Source organism: Ptychodera flava, chromosome 14 (genome assembly GCF_041260155.1).
Source record: "Ptychodera flava strain L36383 chromosome 14, AS_Pfla_20210202, whole genome shotgun sequence".
Taxonomy (NCBI): Eukaryota; Metazoa; Hemichordata; class Enteropneusta; family Ptychoderidae; genus Ptychodera; species Ptychodera flava.
The window spans coordinates 3,051,332-3,068,176 of NC_091941.1; the positions used below are offsets into that span (position 1 = coordinate 3,051,332).

At 36.9% G+C, this 16,845-nt stretch overlaps 1 protein-coding gene across 1 annotated transcript; it reads left to right on the plus strand.

The window, feature by feature from the left end:
• The first annotated feature begins 592 nt into the window (after positions 1–592).
• LOC139148964 (AP-5 complex subunit mu-1-like) lies at positions 593–16,845 on the plus strand. The gene is made up of 12 exons (XM_070720437.1): positions 593–874; positions 2,195–2,324; positions 3,998–4,105; positions 5,088–5,158; positions 5,311–5,389; positions 5,789–5,923; positions 8,154–8,294; positions 9,788–9,908; positions 13,303–13,540; positions 14,866–15,082; positions 15,662–15,758; positions 16,469–16,845. Exons 1-12 carry the CDS (start codon positions 801–803, stop codon positions 16,558–16,560), a joined length of 1,503 nt encoding a protein of 500 aa, XP_070576538.1. The 5' UTR covers positions 593–800; the 3' UTR covers positions 16,561–16,845.

The following is a 16,845-nucleotide window of genomic DNA, read 5'->3' on the forward strand; positions in this document are numbered from 1 at the left end:
ATTATACTCAATAAACATGCCAGGGGATGATAAGAAAAGTAGTGTCTCAACATGGAGTTAGCTCCGAGCCCGGCTGATGCAAGAACAACCATAATAAAGATGTTATTCCCACCGCAGCGGTACGGAAAAGAAAAGTAAATTTCCCGCGCCGGGAGCATGTAGCATCGTAATACCCAGAGCGACATGTACCTCATGCATGTGCAGTGATTCAGTAACAGGTGTTATGTGGACCTGGTAGTTTGTAAAAGTGTATTTTATTCTATGAGTTTATGCATGGAGGTAGTACCTCCATGGTTTATGCTAAGTTCCGACGTTCTGTTATTGTAAGGCTAGATTATCTAGATATCAGAACGTCAGAACGTAGCATAAACTCATAGCATAAACTACACTATTACAAACTACCCAGTCCACATAACGCCTAGTGGATTCACTAATGACCATGATGACGGCGGAGACGTGCCCTGGCTAAATGACTCGCTGGGCTATTAGTATAAAGAGTTTTGTCAGATAAGCACGTTTTGTTAGATAGTCGCCGCGCCGTACACAGTCTGATCACCGCGTCTCTGGAAAGTCAAAGGTCATAGACGGCGCCCTCTGGAGAGACGTCTGAAAATAATAACTAGTTTGCGCATGCCTGCAACAAGTCACCTGACAGCTGTGAGGAAGGGAGGAAGGTCATCCGAGGTTGACTGTTGGTAGTTGCAGCACAAACTGGTGTCTGCAGAATACAGAGGTGTTATCTCACGCGCTACACTGCTTTTCCTGGACAACCAGCATTGTAAAATGTAGTCCTACCCAATATGAGTGTTCGTGCAGTTTGGATTGTAAAGTGGGCCACAGGCGGTGTCAGAGACAACAATATTCTCTTAACCAGGTATACTCATCCCAGTCATGGATGTGTATATCTATCTATGTATCTATGTATCTATATATATATATATATATATATATATATATATATATATATATATATATATATATATATATATATATATATATATATATTATATATATATCTAGGTAGTGTGCTACCTCCATGGCCTCACTAGTAGTAGGAGGGAGTATACCGGTAGATGGTGATGAGAAACCGGCTGTTTCTCTGAACATACTGTAATCTTAATTTTTAAAACAATGCAGAACAATTTAGTATACTTATGCAGGAAGTTATTTTTTACAGCCTTACCTCAAAAGGACTTTGACAAAGCCCCATCCGCACCTGGCCGAATGAAACCAACGGAATTAACGTAATTCTGTACCTTCAATTAACGTAAAAAATAGTGACCATATTTTTCACATGGTAAACCTGTGGAAGCTTACCTTACTGAGAGCATGGAGGTAGAAAGGAAGAAGGAGTCACAACCCTTTGTACCGTGAGTGTTACCGCTGTTTGTTCTCCCAGCGGATGGTTCAGGATTAACGGTAAAAGGATTAGAAATATGTACAATGCATAGAGCCTTGCCGACTTTCTTTCTACCTCCATGCTGACAGTATGTGTTATATGAAGGTAGTGTATAGAAATCCAATTCCTTGCCCTATTAAAGTTAGTTGTCAGTTTTGTATCTAAGTTTACCATTTTACAAGTGGTATAGCCACAAACTGATGACGTCAAATTGCCATACACAAAACACAGACGCCTTGTAATTATGGCACAATGTATTTTGTATAGGGATTTGACGTCATCAGTTTGTGGCTATACCACTTGTAAAATCGTGTATCTAAGTTTACTAATTTACACCGTTCTCTATTGATTTATATATTGATTTAAGTTTTTGCAGTGATTTCATATGATTTTCTGTACATAAACTATAAGAACAAGGGTGCAGCAGTTAAAACAATCTTACAACGATTCAATTATATCTGTGATAGAATGGATTTGATGCAAACTACATCAGAAACGATGTGTGCAGAAAAAGATAAATTTAATTCCATCTGCAGAAAACTCATTTTTTTTTACCGATTTTACAATCCATGTTCTCTTTAAAGCAATTTCTTTCTTTTCTTTTGCCATTAAAGAACATTTTTCCCAAGTGAAGATAATTTCAAATTTTCGGTTTTTTATCAAAAGTGTTTCCAATTGAAAAAGAAGGTACAACTTTTGCCTGGTACAACTTCTAATCATATAAATGCCTTCCCACCCTGTACTCTTCAATGCTGTTACCATGACAATCATTCCTTGCATATCTCATTCCTACAGGACTTATCCAACGGTTGAGAAGAGAGCAAGAACTTTCAGCTCTGTGGACAAATATGTTGCTGTTCCAGAAGACAGAGAGTTTTGTCAAGCAATCAATGCAGAGTTTGGTTGCAATGCACAAAGTACACAGGTAATTTTCCCTTTCTTGTATCAAAGGTCATTTGGCCTTTAAAGTGTCTTTTTTCTTTCAAAAACAAATCAAAAAGCCATTGAAACTTGAAAGCAATGGCCCACTGTCCCATCAGTAAACCACCTGATGTGTGGACCTGCCCACATGTCATATCACTTGTCATCTATACCAAGTGGTGGTTGTAAACCTCTTTGTGATCGGTTTATGGATGTGTGACCATCGTAAAAAGCGTATCAATTCGACCAGTATTAGCTAACAAGAACAGCAAAGAACAAGCACAGCTGAAAACATAACTATCTCTGCATCTCATTTTTATCAGATTGATACATCCCTTGATGTCTTGCAGACACCTTTCAATTTTGAATAGTATTGCAATTGAAGTGTCATATCTGACATGTAACCAAAGAGAGGTAGTATTGCAATTGAAGTGTCATATCATTGGCATTGATTGTACTTGATAATGTGACTTGAAATAAGTGATTTGATGGCTAAATGATGATGAAAATTGGAATCATAAACTTTTAGGGTCAGTTTACCTATCTTTTTGTCAAAATGTTTTCTGTGAAACCACTTTGCTCATCATGTTCACCTTCAGTCTGTAGATGCCTTTGGATCCCCTCATTCAGATTTGACTAAATGGTGGTGAAAGTTTGGATATGTAAATTTCAGAATGAACCCTTAAGGAGGTACGCTACCATTCCAAAAATGTTGGGACATTCTTGAGGTTGACTTTTCTGAAATAATCTTTATGTGTACATTGCAAAGATATGAAAAAAATATGGGGTACCCATGCAAAATTTTGAAAAAACACATGCCAAATTGACAGAAAACCACTAAATCTCCCATTTTGCGAAATTTGAACTTACCAGCAGAATCTTTATTTTATCGCAAACGATTAACAGATCCCAGTGTGCATACCACATTTTTGTATTGCCAGGACAGCTGAATTAGGACAATCAACTAAAATTTTTGATGTCTTGTCTTAAAAATTAAATATTAGACCCTAAATTTATCATTTAACTGTACAATTAGTCTTTTTTAAAAATATAACTTCATGTAAATGCACAAAATAATTTTCAAAATGTTAAAAAGTACAGCAATATCTATCAAACAGACTGTGTTCTTTGATTTAGAAGCAAAAAAATTTGGGGTCACCACGCAAATTTTCTTACTAAACAAAAAAAAGTGACGAAAAAAGGTGAATTTTGTTAGACCTGAGATTTGACCCTCTAGCTTACTGATATTATGTCAGAGCTACAATTGTTAATTATTCTCTACAGATCTTTCAAAATAAAAATAACTGTCGATTTATCATTGCAAAAATATAATTTCGATTGTTTTGATCCATAAAAACTTCTGAAAGATATATTATAAGGTCACTTGCATGATTTTTTGCCAGTTTGTCCTGTTATTCACGCTCACCAGGTTAGGTAGTCTAAAAGGAACATGTACATCTTCTGGACAAAGAGGGCGCTCTCCTATATAGAATGGTAGCGTACTACCTTAACATTTAGATCAAAGTTTTGTGCAAATTTTCACACAATATCAAGAAGCAAAGTTACCTTCCAACTCTTTCAAGAAAATAATCTCATTTGTGAGGCTCATGGTATAATTATTCATGGCCGTTTTTGTAATGACAAAACAATGACTGCATAATTTTTGTTCTGTTTTAGTTCATAAAATCAAGAGATTCTTGTCAGAAGGTACTCAGTCAGCAAAAACCGGTATATGAGTTGACAACAGAGAAAGGCAAATTATGGCCTGTTATTATTGTGGAGCAGGTGAGTCAATTCTCTCGTGCAATGACACCCTAGCCAAGCTGGTAGGTCCTTCTCAAGCAACACATAATTTTGTCATTTCATTTACAAAGATATTTGAAGAGCATAGGGGAAATTGTCAATGCTTTTATCATGTGTTGATTGTTAATTTTGCAAAATGCATTTTGCTATCACCTTCAGGTATTTCAGTCATGAATTTATTTTAGAATTGAGTCAGGTGACTTCAATCGTATTCACAGTAACAGTGTATACATGTACACAATGGGCATCTCTAGACATGTATACATTTAGTCTGGCAGAGACCCTGCGATTCGCGTTCTTTCCTGTGGGAACACGCGCGCACCCTTCAGAAACGCGACGCGAATCCCAGGGTCTGGACGTTCTTGCAAGCGACCGGTCGGATTTCTGCCTGATCCGGGTACTTTATAGAACTCCACGCATCCGTGGATCAGAAACAAATGACAAGTACCATAGCCAAATAAAATTAAAAAATGATAAATAAAAACATACCGCGTATATAGGTCTACCAGCTACTAGTATATATTCTCTCCGCCCAGTTAGATAGGTGTTTCTTTTGACGTCACTTACCTTATGAATATTCATATACTTGCAAGAACCGACAGTCGCTGTGTCTGGCAGCGCGTGCTCACAGCTGCACAGCGTAGCCTTCGAATGCAGGTGGGCGCGCACAGAACAAGGCACAGCGACTGTGGAGAGTCTAGTATACATTGTATGGAGGTTTGGTTGGCAACCAAGATATTTAATAGCATTTGTGAGGAATAATTTCCATCAGACAAAACATTGCATCAACAGTCTAAAATAATGGTTCTATGATAAGTCAGTTCCAAAGTGTCGTAGTGGTTCTGCACACTTACAATGACTTGAAAAAACTCATGCCATTCTTTTCATCAAATCAAGAAGACTGGCATTGGGGATTTTTCATGTGTGATCATATTTATATTTATGCTGTGATTTCTTTTCACAGTATGGTCTGATGTTTTGCTGTCTACCATTGGTTGAAGCAGGCTGTGATGAGAGACCTCCTCTGATTTCAATGTAAGTGATTTGATATAGGAGCAGATAGAGGATATTTTTGAAATACTTAATTCAATAATGACAAACGTTGATTCATGGTTTGTTACCAATCTGCACAGTAAATCCAATGAACATCATGTATATTTGAATTGCTGTTTTTATTTTTACCCTAGACCTGGGATTTCAGTTGGATTTTCTCTGCTGTTACAAATAGCAGATTTGCTTGGTCCTCTTCCCAGTGATGCTGATCAGGTATGAAAATGAATCACACTGCTTCATATAAAACCACTACGGGGGTAGAGAGAAGGATGTGTGTTCAGTGTATAGATCGATGTGGACTTGAAATGCAGATCTTTTGTTTTCATATCTCATACTTGTACTTGAATGAGCAGGCAGATGTGTTCATACTGAGTGGAGACAGTTTGAGTGTCTTTGTGCAAAGCTAGAATGTATGTCATACCAAGTACACAAAGTTATTCTCTAATATTCAAAAAGGAAGATTAGTGTGAAATTTTAATAATAACACTATTATTATTCATCTATTATTTTGATATTTAAGCACATTTCAGACCTGGAACAAACACACAACATGTACAAGATCAAAAGGATCAGTTTTTACTCAGTGATTGTGCCGTTTTGTTTTTATTTCAGAATTCCCCCAAATTTCAAGATTTGTATGACTACTTGTGTTTTGCATTACCATTTGGAACTCCTCTGGATATTGATGCAGCGACAGTAAAAGCGGCTCTATCAAGTAAACCAATTCAACACATCCAGGCACAAAAGGTGAGACGACGTTTCTCATCGCTATGGCTGAGCCAAGAAATATGGTGTACCTTTAAATCTCTGAATAACCCTAGTACAAGTTCAATGACATAACCCATCTCTTTCCACACAGATAAATTTGAGAAACTTCCATAAATGTGTATCTTTTGTAAACCTAAATATTTTAAGGTGGTTGGAAAGGCTATTTTTGCACCAATTCTTTTCACAGAGTTAATGTCAAGTTTCAAGTGTTAGAATCAAGATATTTAGTTCAAATTTTCAGGATAACTCCCTTAGTTAATATTATCTCCAAAGAATATAAAAATTGTATATTTGCAGCCATGATTTTGAAATATGACACCAGTAAATATTAAAATTTAATTTTTCATATTTTTTTACATATTTGAATTTAATAGTTATTGGATAGTATTATTATTACCAAATTAGTTATAAATATGTTGACACTATTTATTGTAAGATTTGTACGGCAGGATTTGTAAATAAAATTTGTTTTTATGATTTTACATGGGTTTATATATCAAACATTATTAAAAATTCTTTCAAATTTCAAAATGTGATTTTTCAAAAAGTACTTCAAATACAGGAAAATTGTGCCGTACAAATCTTATCTGTAACCTTGTTAATAGGCTGTAAAAATTTCATGTCCATATCTCATTTCAAAGTTGGATTAAATTGGTATACAATTATGTAGGAAAACTGTTATTCTGTCAAAAATGTTGAAAACAAGCCATATTTGAACCCCTCTTTTGAAGTCATAGAGCAGTTTTTTTTGCTTAATCTCACTTTTGACACCTCTTTGACACTCAAAGAATCTAAAAATGCATTTACAATAGTAGTCACTCACTCTGAATGCCAGCACCACCTTGTCAAACTCCTGAAAAACAGCAAATAATGACTTTCCCTTTTCAAACATTTTATTAACAGCTAGGGGACCTCTACCATAGTTAATACACTAAGGACTCCCCAATGTCTTCTTATTTGGTCAGTTTTTCAGAAGTTTTAACAGGCTATAACTCTGCAATGCCTTTGTGCCCAAATGTCTAGTTTTTTTTATTCCACAGAGAATGTTGACTACTTTTATATTTTAATAGTTTTGTTGAAATTTATAACTGACGCTCTAGCCTTTCCAACCACCTTAAATACATCTCCAGGTGTGTAGATATCAGTTTGCATACAATGGTTCCATGAAAAACATTTCAAAATACCCATTGCCATCGATATCTCCTTGGTGATTCTTCTAGATTTTGATGAGAAAGTGACTGTGTCATTACAAAAACTACCAATTTCATTGAATTGTTAGTTTTGAGATTTTCATAGGTGTCCCTAGATCATTATACATATTTTCCAAAAAATTACAAGGTCATAAATAAAGACATTGGGCAAAAAAACGGGCAGACACTTAGAATGTACCTGTTCATGACACAAATTTCACAAAATCATTGACATCTTATATATTGTTATGCAGGAAGGATGTCTTTGCTTGTAAACAAATCCAACATCTACTGTATTCCCATAATGCCTTTCATTTGAACAATCAGTGAATTTGTGAGACTGTAAGATGTAGTTTAGATTATAAAACACACCCTGGTATGTCTGCATGAGAGCAAGCTGGGTCAATAATAAAGTTATATATCACATATGTGATGAGAGAATTTAAGTTACTGTTGTCAGGTCTTCAGGCTTTAATTAAAAAATACCCAGATTTTTTACTAAAAATTTATTGAAGTGATCTCAGGAAGCATTTAGCATTTGGCCTTTGTTGAATAAAAACTACAGAACATTAGTGTATCTGGAAATTTTTTTATTTCAAAAAGTCACAGTGGGAAAGAGTTTTGGTCATTTCTACCTGCTTTACGAATAATGATGACAAGACTTGACTGAATGTTTTTTTCAGCCAGCAAATTGAAGAGCCCTGTGGTCTCTGAGGATGGATGTCAAGTAACATTGATAGTTTTTTTCAGCCAGCAAATTGAAGAGCCCTGTTGTCACTGAGAATGGATGTCAAGTAACATTGATAGTTACATTGTTGAAATTCATTGAGTATTTGCAATTTCAAGACCCTATCAATAAACTGCAACTGTAAAATTTCCAATGGATAAAATGTTACTCATATCGCTGGGAAAACTTTGACATGCTTCCATTTCCACATAGACAAATCTTCCCAGAAAATTTCTCAGAGGAAATATGTGTTGTCTTATTTTGATGTGTTGTATTTTCTATGTTGTCATAGCAACCAGCATGGAAGCCTGTCTTGATGAAAGGAGGAAAATCCCAGGTTCAGTTTGTCACTAGTGAATGTGTGCGTGCAGTATTGTATGGAAACCAAACCGTGAATGATGTATGGGACGTCTATGGAACAGTCACCTGCAAGGTACTATAATTTAACATCGAAAAAAAAAATGAAAATATCGATTAATAACTGGTATATTTGAGAATATTTCTGAAGTGACCTCATGCAGTCCTCTTGTTATCAGTCAGAGCTGACTAAGTCCTCAGACCAGAGCTCATTGGCTTGTAGTTTTTCTCAACAGACTAGAAAATTATTGAGCTCAAGATGTAAATATTGACGATTGGACATGTAGGAAGTTAGGTTGGGTAATGATATTTTTCAGTTACCTCAGTGGATAATGAATCAAAAAAGTATCCCGTCGGTACAGCCGACAGTTTAGGGTTCATCTGTCCTCTGATATACACAGGAGACCTCCAACATCCTAGTACTAGGATGTGCCAGCAGCCTAGTACTAGGAAACAGAGCACATCCATGTAGCAGCTATGTGGCCCACACCTCTGTAGCAGGGAAAATTTTCCCACATCCATGCTACAGAGGTGTGGGCCACATAGCTGCTACAGGATGTGTGGATTGTTGCCTATGTACCACGGCTGCTGATCACATCCTAGGACATGGGTGTGGATAGCAGCCTAGTACACTGATGTTCACACCCCTGCTACATGACTTCCCACATCTATGCTACACGGGTGTGGAGAACAGCCATGTAGCAGCTATTCACTCACCTCTGCTATATGACTTCCCACACCTATGCTACACAGGTATGCATACGGCTGCTACAGGGGTGCGAGAAAAAGAGCTGCTATAGGGATGTGCACACAGCTGCTACAGGCTGTGAGTAAAAGAGCTGCTACATACTTGTGCACATGGCTGCTACACACATTCACACATAGCCGTTACAGAGGTGTGAGAAAAAGGACTGCTACAGGGGTGTGCACAGGAGTGTGAGAAAAAGGCTGCTACAGGGGGTGTGCAAAACGGCTGCTACAGGGGTGTGCACAGGCTGCTACAGGGGTGTGAGAAAAAGGACTGCTACAGAGGTGTGCACAGGAGTGTGAGAAAAAGGCTGCTACAGGGGTGTGCACAGGGCTGCTACAGGGGTGTGAGAAAAAGGGCTGCTACAGGGTTGTGCGCATAGCTGCTACAGGGGTGTGAGAAATATAGCTGTAACTGGTGTGTTGCTGAAATGTGTGTGACAGGGTTGTCGCTCACACACCTTCAGCAGCCAATTATTTCGACTGTGTAGCATAGCTGTGCATAGGTGTGGTACATGGCTGTGAAATACACCGCTGCCATTATGCTGACACCCCTGTAACAGTGACAATCTTTCTAGGCTGGTACAGGATGTGTTGCTCCATAGGGCTGGTACAGCTATGCCCACAACCATGTAGCAGCCCTGTAACTGTTACAGGGGTGTGGGAGGTCTCCTGTGTACCCTGCATTTTATTGTCAGGCAGTGCGTCTGTTATGTGTTATATGATGTCCAGTTCAATTGACCCACACATTTTGGAAAGTTTTGCCATAAATTGAAGTATTTTTGTGAATTATAATGACTTTTCTTTGGTTGTCCGAATTAGGCAGAGCTGGAAGGTATCCCTGACGTAACAGTCAACTTGTCAGTTGCTGTGAATCATCCACCATTGGACAATCTCATAGTACATCCGTGTGTGAATACAGCAGATACGCAGTCAAACACAGGTACAGGGACAAAATATAATGTTTCTAAAAAAGCAAATTATATGAGGTTATTACGAAAATACCGCAAAGGATGCACGAGGACATTGGCGCAGCGTATCGCCCGACGCGAAGCAGAGGGCGATGCGAGGCGCCAATGTCCGAGTGCATCCTTTGCGGTATTTTCGTAATAACCTTATTATTATACATCTTACATTCCTGATCAGGGCATCAAAATGTCGGAGTAGTGACCGTTTTCGTGCATTGTCAACAATTTTTCTTCCGATTTTATCGCGGCAGTGTGGAACGCTACCTCGGACGCGCTTCTGCAAGTTTTGGAGTGTGTGCACTACACACATACGTACGTACAGAGCGCGCGCGAGACTTGTTCTGGCACTCGTTCAAGGTGTTCCTTGAAACCGTTCTACAGTGAACGTGCAGATACAGCCGCAGGGAATGGGGCATCTTAAAACCGTGCCGTACGGAACGGGTGCGAGTTCCGTACGGCTTTTTAGCGCACGCTAAATTCTATTGTTCTCGATGGTAGATGTATAATAATAATCTTTACGGCCCTGATACGGGTTTTGCGGACCGAGGTCGTACGGGGGAAGGGCCCGAGCGTGCGAGGGCCCGTACGTCGTACGACCGATCCGCAAAACCCGTATCTGGGCCGTAAGGTTTTATCATATACCTTATTGAACGGTTGCGATATGTTTCAGTATTTATCAATTAAATTTTGTTAAAGTTATGGGCGTAAATTAAAAAAAACATGAGCCACGCAACTTTGCGGATTAATATGTACGATGTTGCCATTTGTTCTGTTCTTGAACGCGTCACGAGCTTGTTCTATGCGAACGCCAATGTCACTACAGAATGAGCACAGATGAGTAGTTGATCCTGTTCGTTAAAATACACTTTCTCAGCAAAACATTGAGAGGAGACTATCAAGCACTTGTTTTAAACCAATTTTGATCAGAATAAGATTCGAATTGTCTACAATTTGCTTCAAAACTACTAGCGAAGCGCATAGAAACGGGTGCGAATCTCGCGCTGACGTGCTTTCTAATGGAATGTACGTGGATAGCAGAGCGCGTAGCAACGACAACGAAAACTTTTGAAAAAGCGCGCACACTACCTTATTTGGGCAAAGAGTGCCTGGGCGTGATACGGCAACTCATTACACACCTTTAAGAGCGCCTTTTCCCATAGGTTTACATGGATACGTGAATCTAGGTATATGATAATGATTATTATCAGACTTTATTACTGTTAATAACTTGTTTGGCCAATAAGGCCGATCTTCCACAAGGTCGACCAATTAAGTTGTTTGTTGTAAAGACCATGTGAATTTTTCACAAGGAGAAATTTTCAGACATTGTTTGGCTAATTATTGTGGTTACATGTAATTAATTTGTCGCAAATGTTGAATTTTTTAAAACATTTCTTTCATGTCCAAGAAAATTTCAAAAATATGAGCAAAGTCTCTTCTTTGTCACCTGTTGTGTAGAGATTTAACACAAATGATGAATATATTGATGGCAGATTCTTCATCATAGTGACAGTTGTTGATAAAGAGGTAACATAGCTACAAAAGAAAGCTTATATTGTCAGCATGTATTTGATGACTGGAGCTCAGAGAACTTCAGCATTTCACACAAATATAACTTCAATTTCTCATTGTCAGACTGAATACAAGCCAGTGCAGTTTGGCACATGTCACTGTGAACACAATCCAAATACATGTAGTTTGCATACATGTAACTTTACATTTTGACAAAAAGCGAAAATTACAATTCTTTCATTGTAGAGATAGTATACGCCTTGAAAGTGAAAGACTTAAACTTTTGCTCAAACTTAATTAAACTTTTTAACCATTCTCTCACCAAATCAAAAATAAAAATTAGGTGTCACTGCAAATTTTGGTACTAGACAAACAAATTGCTTGACTTTGGCAGATATTTGAAATTCAAAATGGCCACCATGCCTGTGTTAACTCTATAGGGAAAAATAACATTTCCATTTTCACAAACTAATCGAGTGAAAATTTTATTAACCCGATGAGCTGCAAAATGAGTGCCCCCAGGTGGTAAATCAGAAAAGATTGTAAAAGTTTGGGAATCAGAATATCTTGTCCCAAGGCCTATTCTACATATACCTGGAAATAATTCTAGTGTAATGGTCAAAGTCAAGCGAGAGGTCACCTGTTGTGAGTTCAAAATACAACAATGTCCAGCTGTGTAAATGACCGCACAAAGCAGGGTTCATTTTAACTTCTTCAGACAGCAGGAAACTTGCACATTTCTGAGCATGCTCAGTCACCAAGATGTAGAGTTCTGCCGGCTTTTCAAGTGCCTTAGTTGAAACATAGGCAGTGGAACAGACTATGGTTTAAGGTAAGGGCGACGAATTCAGACGCGCACACGCTTTAGAACGTTTCTGCGCAGATTTAACTCCAGCCTGCCGCAAATGGGTTATTTTGTAGAGCATGTATTTAACATCCCTTGTCATTGTTGAAGTTGCGCTTTTACCTAATTTTTTGACCCAGTCTCTCAGAAATACATGTGACCTATAACCTTGTCATATTTTGACCCCCTAGGAAGCTGGTTTTTATTCGATATGAGCGAAAAATTAACATTTCTCTCCCATTTACATGGCGCACATTACCCATTCACCTGGAGATATTGTAAAAAGTAGCGTGGTGACACCCTTTTATTAAAAGTGTAAACTAAATGGTATTATGTCAGGATTTTATTCGCCAAGTTTGGTCAAAATGACACCATTCAAAGCGACAGGAAGAAAGTTCGAAAATTATGTAGTGATATAATTTCGATATCGTCATTTTGTAATCGATACTTATGTTAAAATTTCTTTACAAACATCATGAAAGCTATACATTCGATAGATATGAATCTTAAGTCTTTGTATTTATTAAAATTAACTCATTTGCTAAGCGTTTTATAATTGCTTTCTTCAGTTTAAGTGAATTATATCATTTTTATTTATTTCTAACGACGCCATTTTAACGTCCGTTTCCATGGAAACGAGCGTGGTGACCCCTATTTTTTATTTCATTTTTGCACTTGCACAACTTCCAAGAATATTTGTGCAAAGTTTCAAGAAAATGACACACAGCCTAATTTTGACGTTATTCGTAGTACTTCACCTTAAATTTGGATTTTGAATATTACGGTGGTATTTTCATATCATGAAATAAGATTGATAGATTCATCAGATGATAATTGGACTCTGATTATTGAGCCATTGATACCTTCATAGGGTCGGATACTAAAATAAGTGTTTGAACCAGATTAATGTTCAGATTGCTTGGTGGTTCTATTTGAAACAGAAAACAAGAATTGCTTCAGTACAAAATAACTATTGACTGTAACTTTATTATTTACTAATCTTTCCTTCACAGGCAGTGTAACTGTACCTGGAAGTTCACCAGGTCCCAGAAGACTAAGATTTTCTCCACCACTAGAAACCTTCACACTTTGTCACTACACATCATCACATACATCCAAACTGCCCATTCAAGGATTCTACCAAATGAGAGGAGACAAAACATCAGTCAAGTTACTTGTACAGCTCAAGTTACAGGAGAATGTCAAAAATAATTTTGATTACTGTGAACTGCAAATTCCGTTTTATAATCGGTAAGAAAAACCCTTCTAATGATTATCTATTCATTTTCTTGTAGAGACATGTATCAAACTGAATTGCAGATCTCTATGTTTTATTATACTCCCATCAACAGCTGAAAGTGTCATCTTAAAGTTTATAGGCTGTAATTATTAAAGTAATTTTGTTTATTATATTATTTCTCTAAATACACTTTCTTGTTCTATTCCCAAATTATATTTAGATGGCTAGTAATGAACTTGTCGAAACAGCAACAACTGATTTTATGTTCACAGTAGAATTCATCTGTAAATGATGATGTTCCATATTGTTCATAGTGAGGTGTGTTGGCAAGCCTAATACCAGTACTTTCTCTTTCAACATACTTTGTGTATAGAAACAGAAATGTACTTGTTAGTCCCTGTGGACAAATTCCAAAAGACTTATAGATTAGGTGCCATGCATGCATGTATCTGTGTGTGTGTCCTTGTGTCCATGGCGATGTCTCAGACATGTGCCGGCCAATTCTTTGAAATGTGGTACAAGGATAATACACTGTGGTGTACATATGCATGTTGATTTGTGTTTTGTTATGATCCTGTATGTGGCCACCAGGCAGCCATTTTGTTTCATATTTTTTTCATGTGTACAGCCACTATGCAGGCGTGCCTTGACTGATGTCATGCAAACTTGGCACAGTAGCAATACACTATGACTGACACATGCACGTCGAATAATTTTGCGAATTTATTCAATATGGCTGCCACATTGTCATTTCGTTCTAGTGTCTATGACACAACTTCAGCTAAACTGTAATCCATTTGTACTTGGTATATAAACAGTTCACATACACATCAATACAAGGTCAACACTTTCTCAGCTATTTTCCGGATGTGCTTGGACAAATATCATTTCACCATGATTTTCGTTTATGGTTTCCAAATTTGCTAACCAAACGGGGACTATGTCATTAAAATGACTTGTTTTATACAATAAAAATAATAAAAATATATATCAAAATATTATAATTGTAAACTTTGTAGCATCAAAAAGTGTGTATCCACAGCAAAGTATTGCAATGAAAAAAATTATTCTAATTGGTAGTGAAAAACAACATGAAAACCAAGGAATGCTGAAAATTACATGAGAAGTACACAAGAAGAAATGCATCCAAAAGCATTTGTGAAGATAAATGGTCGACATTAGAATGCTTGGAAAAACTCATTTAACAGATATTTTTGTTTTTGAAAGTCAATCTATAAATGTATACAGAGAAGATCTCTTGATTAGAAAAAACCACATACTGCACTATTGATAAGAAGTCAAAGTCATCAGGCTTTGTTCTTGTTTTGCTTGACAGGGGTAGCATTGTAAACATAGAGCACACTGCCACAGTAGGAACAGTATATGTAGGACCCAAACAGTACCGTCTTGTCTGGAGTATCGGACAAAGATTCCCAGGAAGACATCTGGAAATTGAACTGAATGCTGTGGTGAACTTCAAGGATTACGACGCTGAAGAAAGAAAGAGTGTTCGTGAAGATCCGTTTTGTGTAGGACTGAATGCCTATGCAAAGGTACGACATCAGAGAGAGTTGAACAAACAAAATGTCAGTTTGTATGCAGGAGGCATGAAATATTTGTCTAGTCATACTATTCTATCATCATTATTAACCCTTTGAGCACCAAAATCTATTTTTGTCCCTTTACAAAATAAAGCCCAGTTAATTTTTCTCAGATTTTTGCCAAAATTTTGAGAAAAAACTGTAGCAAATGAAATGTGATTTCCATTTAGTCCAAAATTATCAAAAAATTATAGAAAATTCATAAAAATTGGTAAAATTTTGCCTTAAAATGATGGCGGAAGAAAATTACAGCACTCAAAGGGTTAATATAATCATTTATCAACACGTGCATCATATAGCAAATAGTTGAATGCGTCCTTTCAGTTACAATGTGTATGTAAGTACTGTATTGCCTTTGACATCTTTCCTTGCCATTTCCGACATTCTGATTGCGATTATTTAGAAAAAGATATCAAATAGTCGAATACTTCCTTTGAGTTACTGTACAAGTACAAGACAACTTTTGAAATATTTCCACACCATGCAAACCAATCTGACTGCAGTTATTCAGAATAGTTCTGTACTTTACAGCTGCTTTTCAAGATTTCTGACTACACTCTGAGTGGTTGCTTTGTGGACCAGAAATCAGTGCAGATTTATCCAAGTACCAAAGCTAAACTGACCACAGGTTTGTACTTTTTTGTCACTTCAAGTACTAGTATTGTAGTATATGTGCTGGCGAATTCTTTGCTTGTAGTCAGCTAGTACAATAATTTTACACAATTAACTTGGCAGATATATTTGCAAATTAAAAACTTAGAACATTTTTTAGATGCCAGTTTTGTTTGTATCCTATTCAACAAATGTGAATTGTTGTGGTAAAGAAAACTATTATGTATGAATACTATATCTTATTGTACTGCAGGCAGTCCCATGATTCCTTTTCTGTTAAGGTAGTATGCACCTTGAAAGTAAAAGACTTAAACTTTTGCTCAAATTTTCCTAAAGGAAAATTCAAACCCCTCTTTCAAAATAAAGAATAAAAAATCAGGGGTCACCGTGCAACTTTTTGTACTAGAGAAACAAATTACCAAAGATTTACCGATATCTGAAATTCAAAATGCTGCCATCCTTGTGTTAACTCCATGGAGAAAAATAAAAATTCCGATTTTTGAAAAACTAAGGCATTGAAGTTTGTTTCCACCAAAAGCTTTAAAATGAACCTCCACAAGTGGTAGATCAGAAAAGAATTGAAAAAGTGAGAGAGTCCAAATACCTATCCCTGAGGTGCATTCCACCTTAAGAAATATTGGGAATTATTCAGCAGTCATTTATTGGGTATTTGCAGCGCATACATTATAATAACCATGTCTTCTTTTCCCTGACGTCTTCTTACAGTCAGAGAACTGGTTGCATCAGAATACAAGATATGGAATTCCCATGGTGATTACCTCGCATCATTCCCGACACCAAAGTATCTGTTGTCGTAGTGGTGGAAGAAAGTAAAAAACTATAACATTTAAATGAATTTCCCATATTTACCAAGAGGCGCATAAGGGAAATTGGTTATTTGAACAGGATAATCTCAAATCTATTGCAGTATGCGTTATTACATCATATGCATGTACTTCAATGTTGTATTTGTTTTATTTTCACAATATGAGAACATTTCAGTTTGAAACTTCTGACATGAATTGACAGGAACATTTTCAGAGTGCTGTTTTTGTTTCAGTATTGCATGTATATGAGAAGTAAACTTTCGTCATTATACATCA

What these genes read in the sequence shown, in the direction of transcription:
- LOC139148964 (XM_070720437.1), top strand. Translation starts at nt 801, where the DNA reads ATGAGTGTTCGTGCAGTTTGGATTGTAAAGTGGGCCACAGGCGGTGTC. An exon ending in AACAATATTCTCTTAACCAG is followed by an intron (nt 875 to 2,194) that starts GTATACTCATCC and finishes TCATTCCTACAG; the next exon opens with GACTTATCCAACGGTTGAGA. An exon ending in ATGGAACAGTCACCTGCAAG is followed by an intron (nt 8,295 to 9,787) that starts GTACTATAATTT and finishes TGTCCGAATTAG; the next exon opens with GCAGAGCTGGAAGGTATCCC.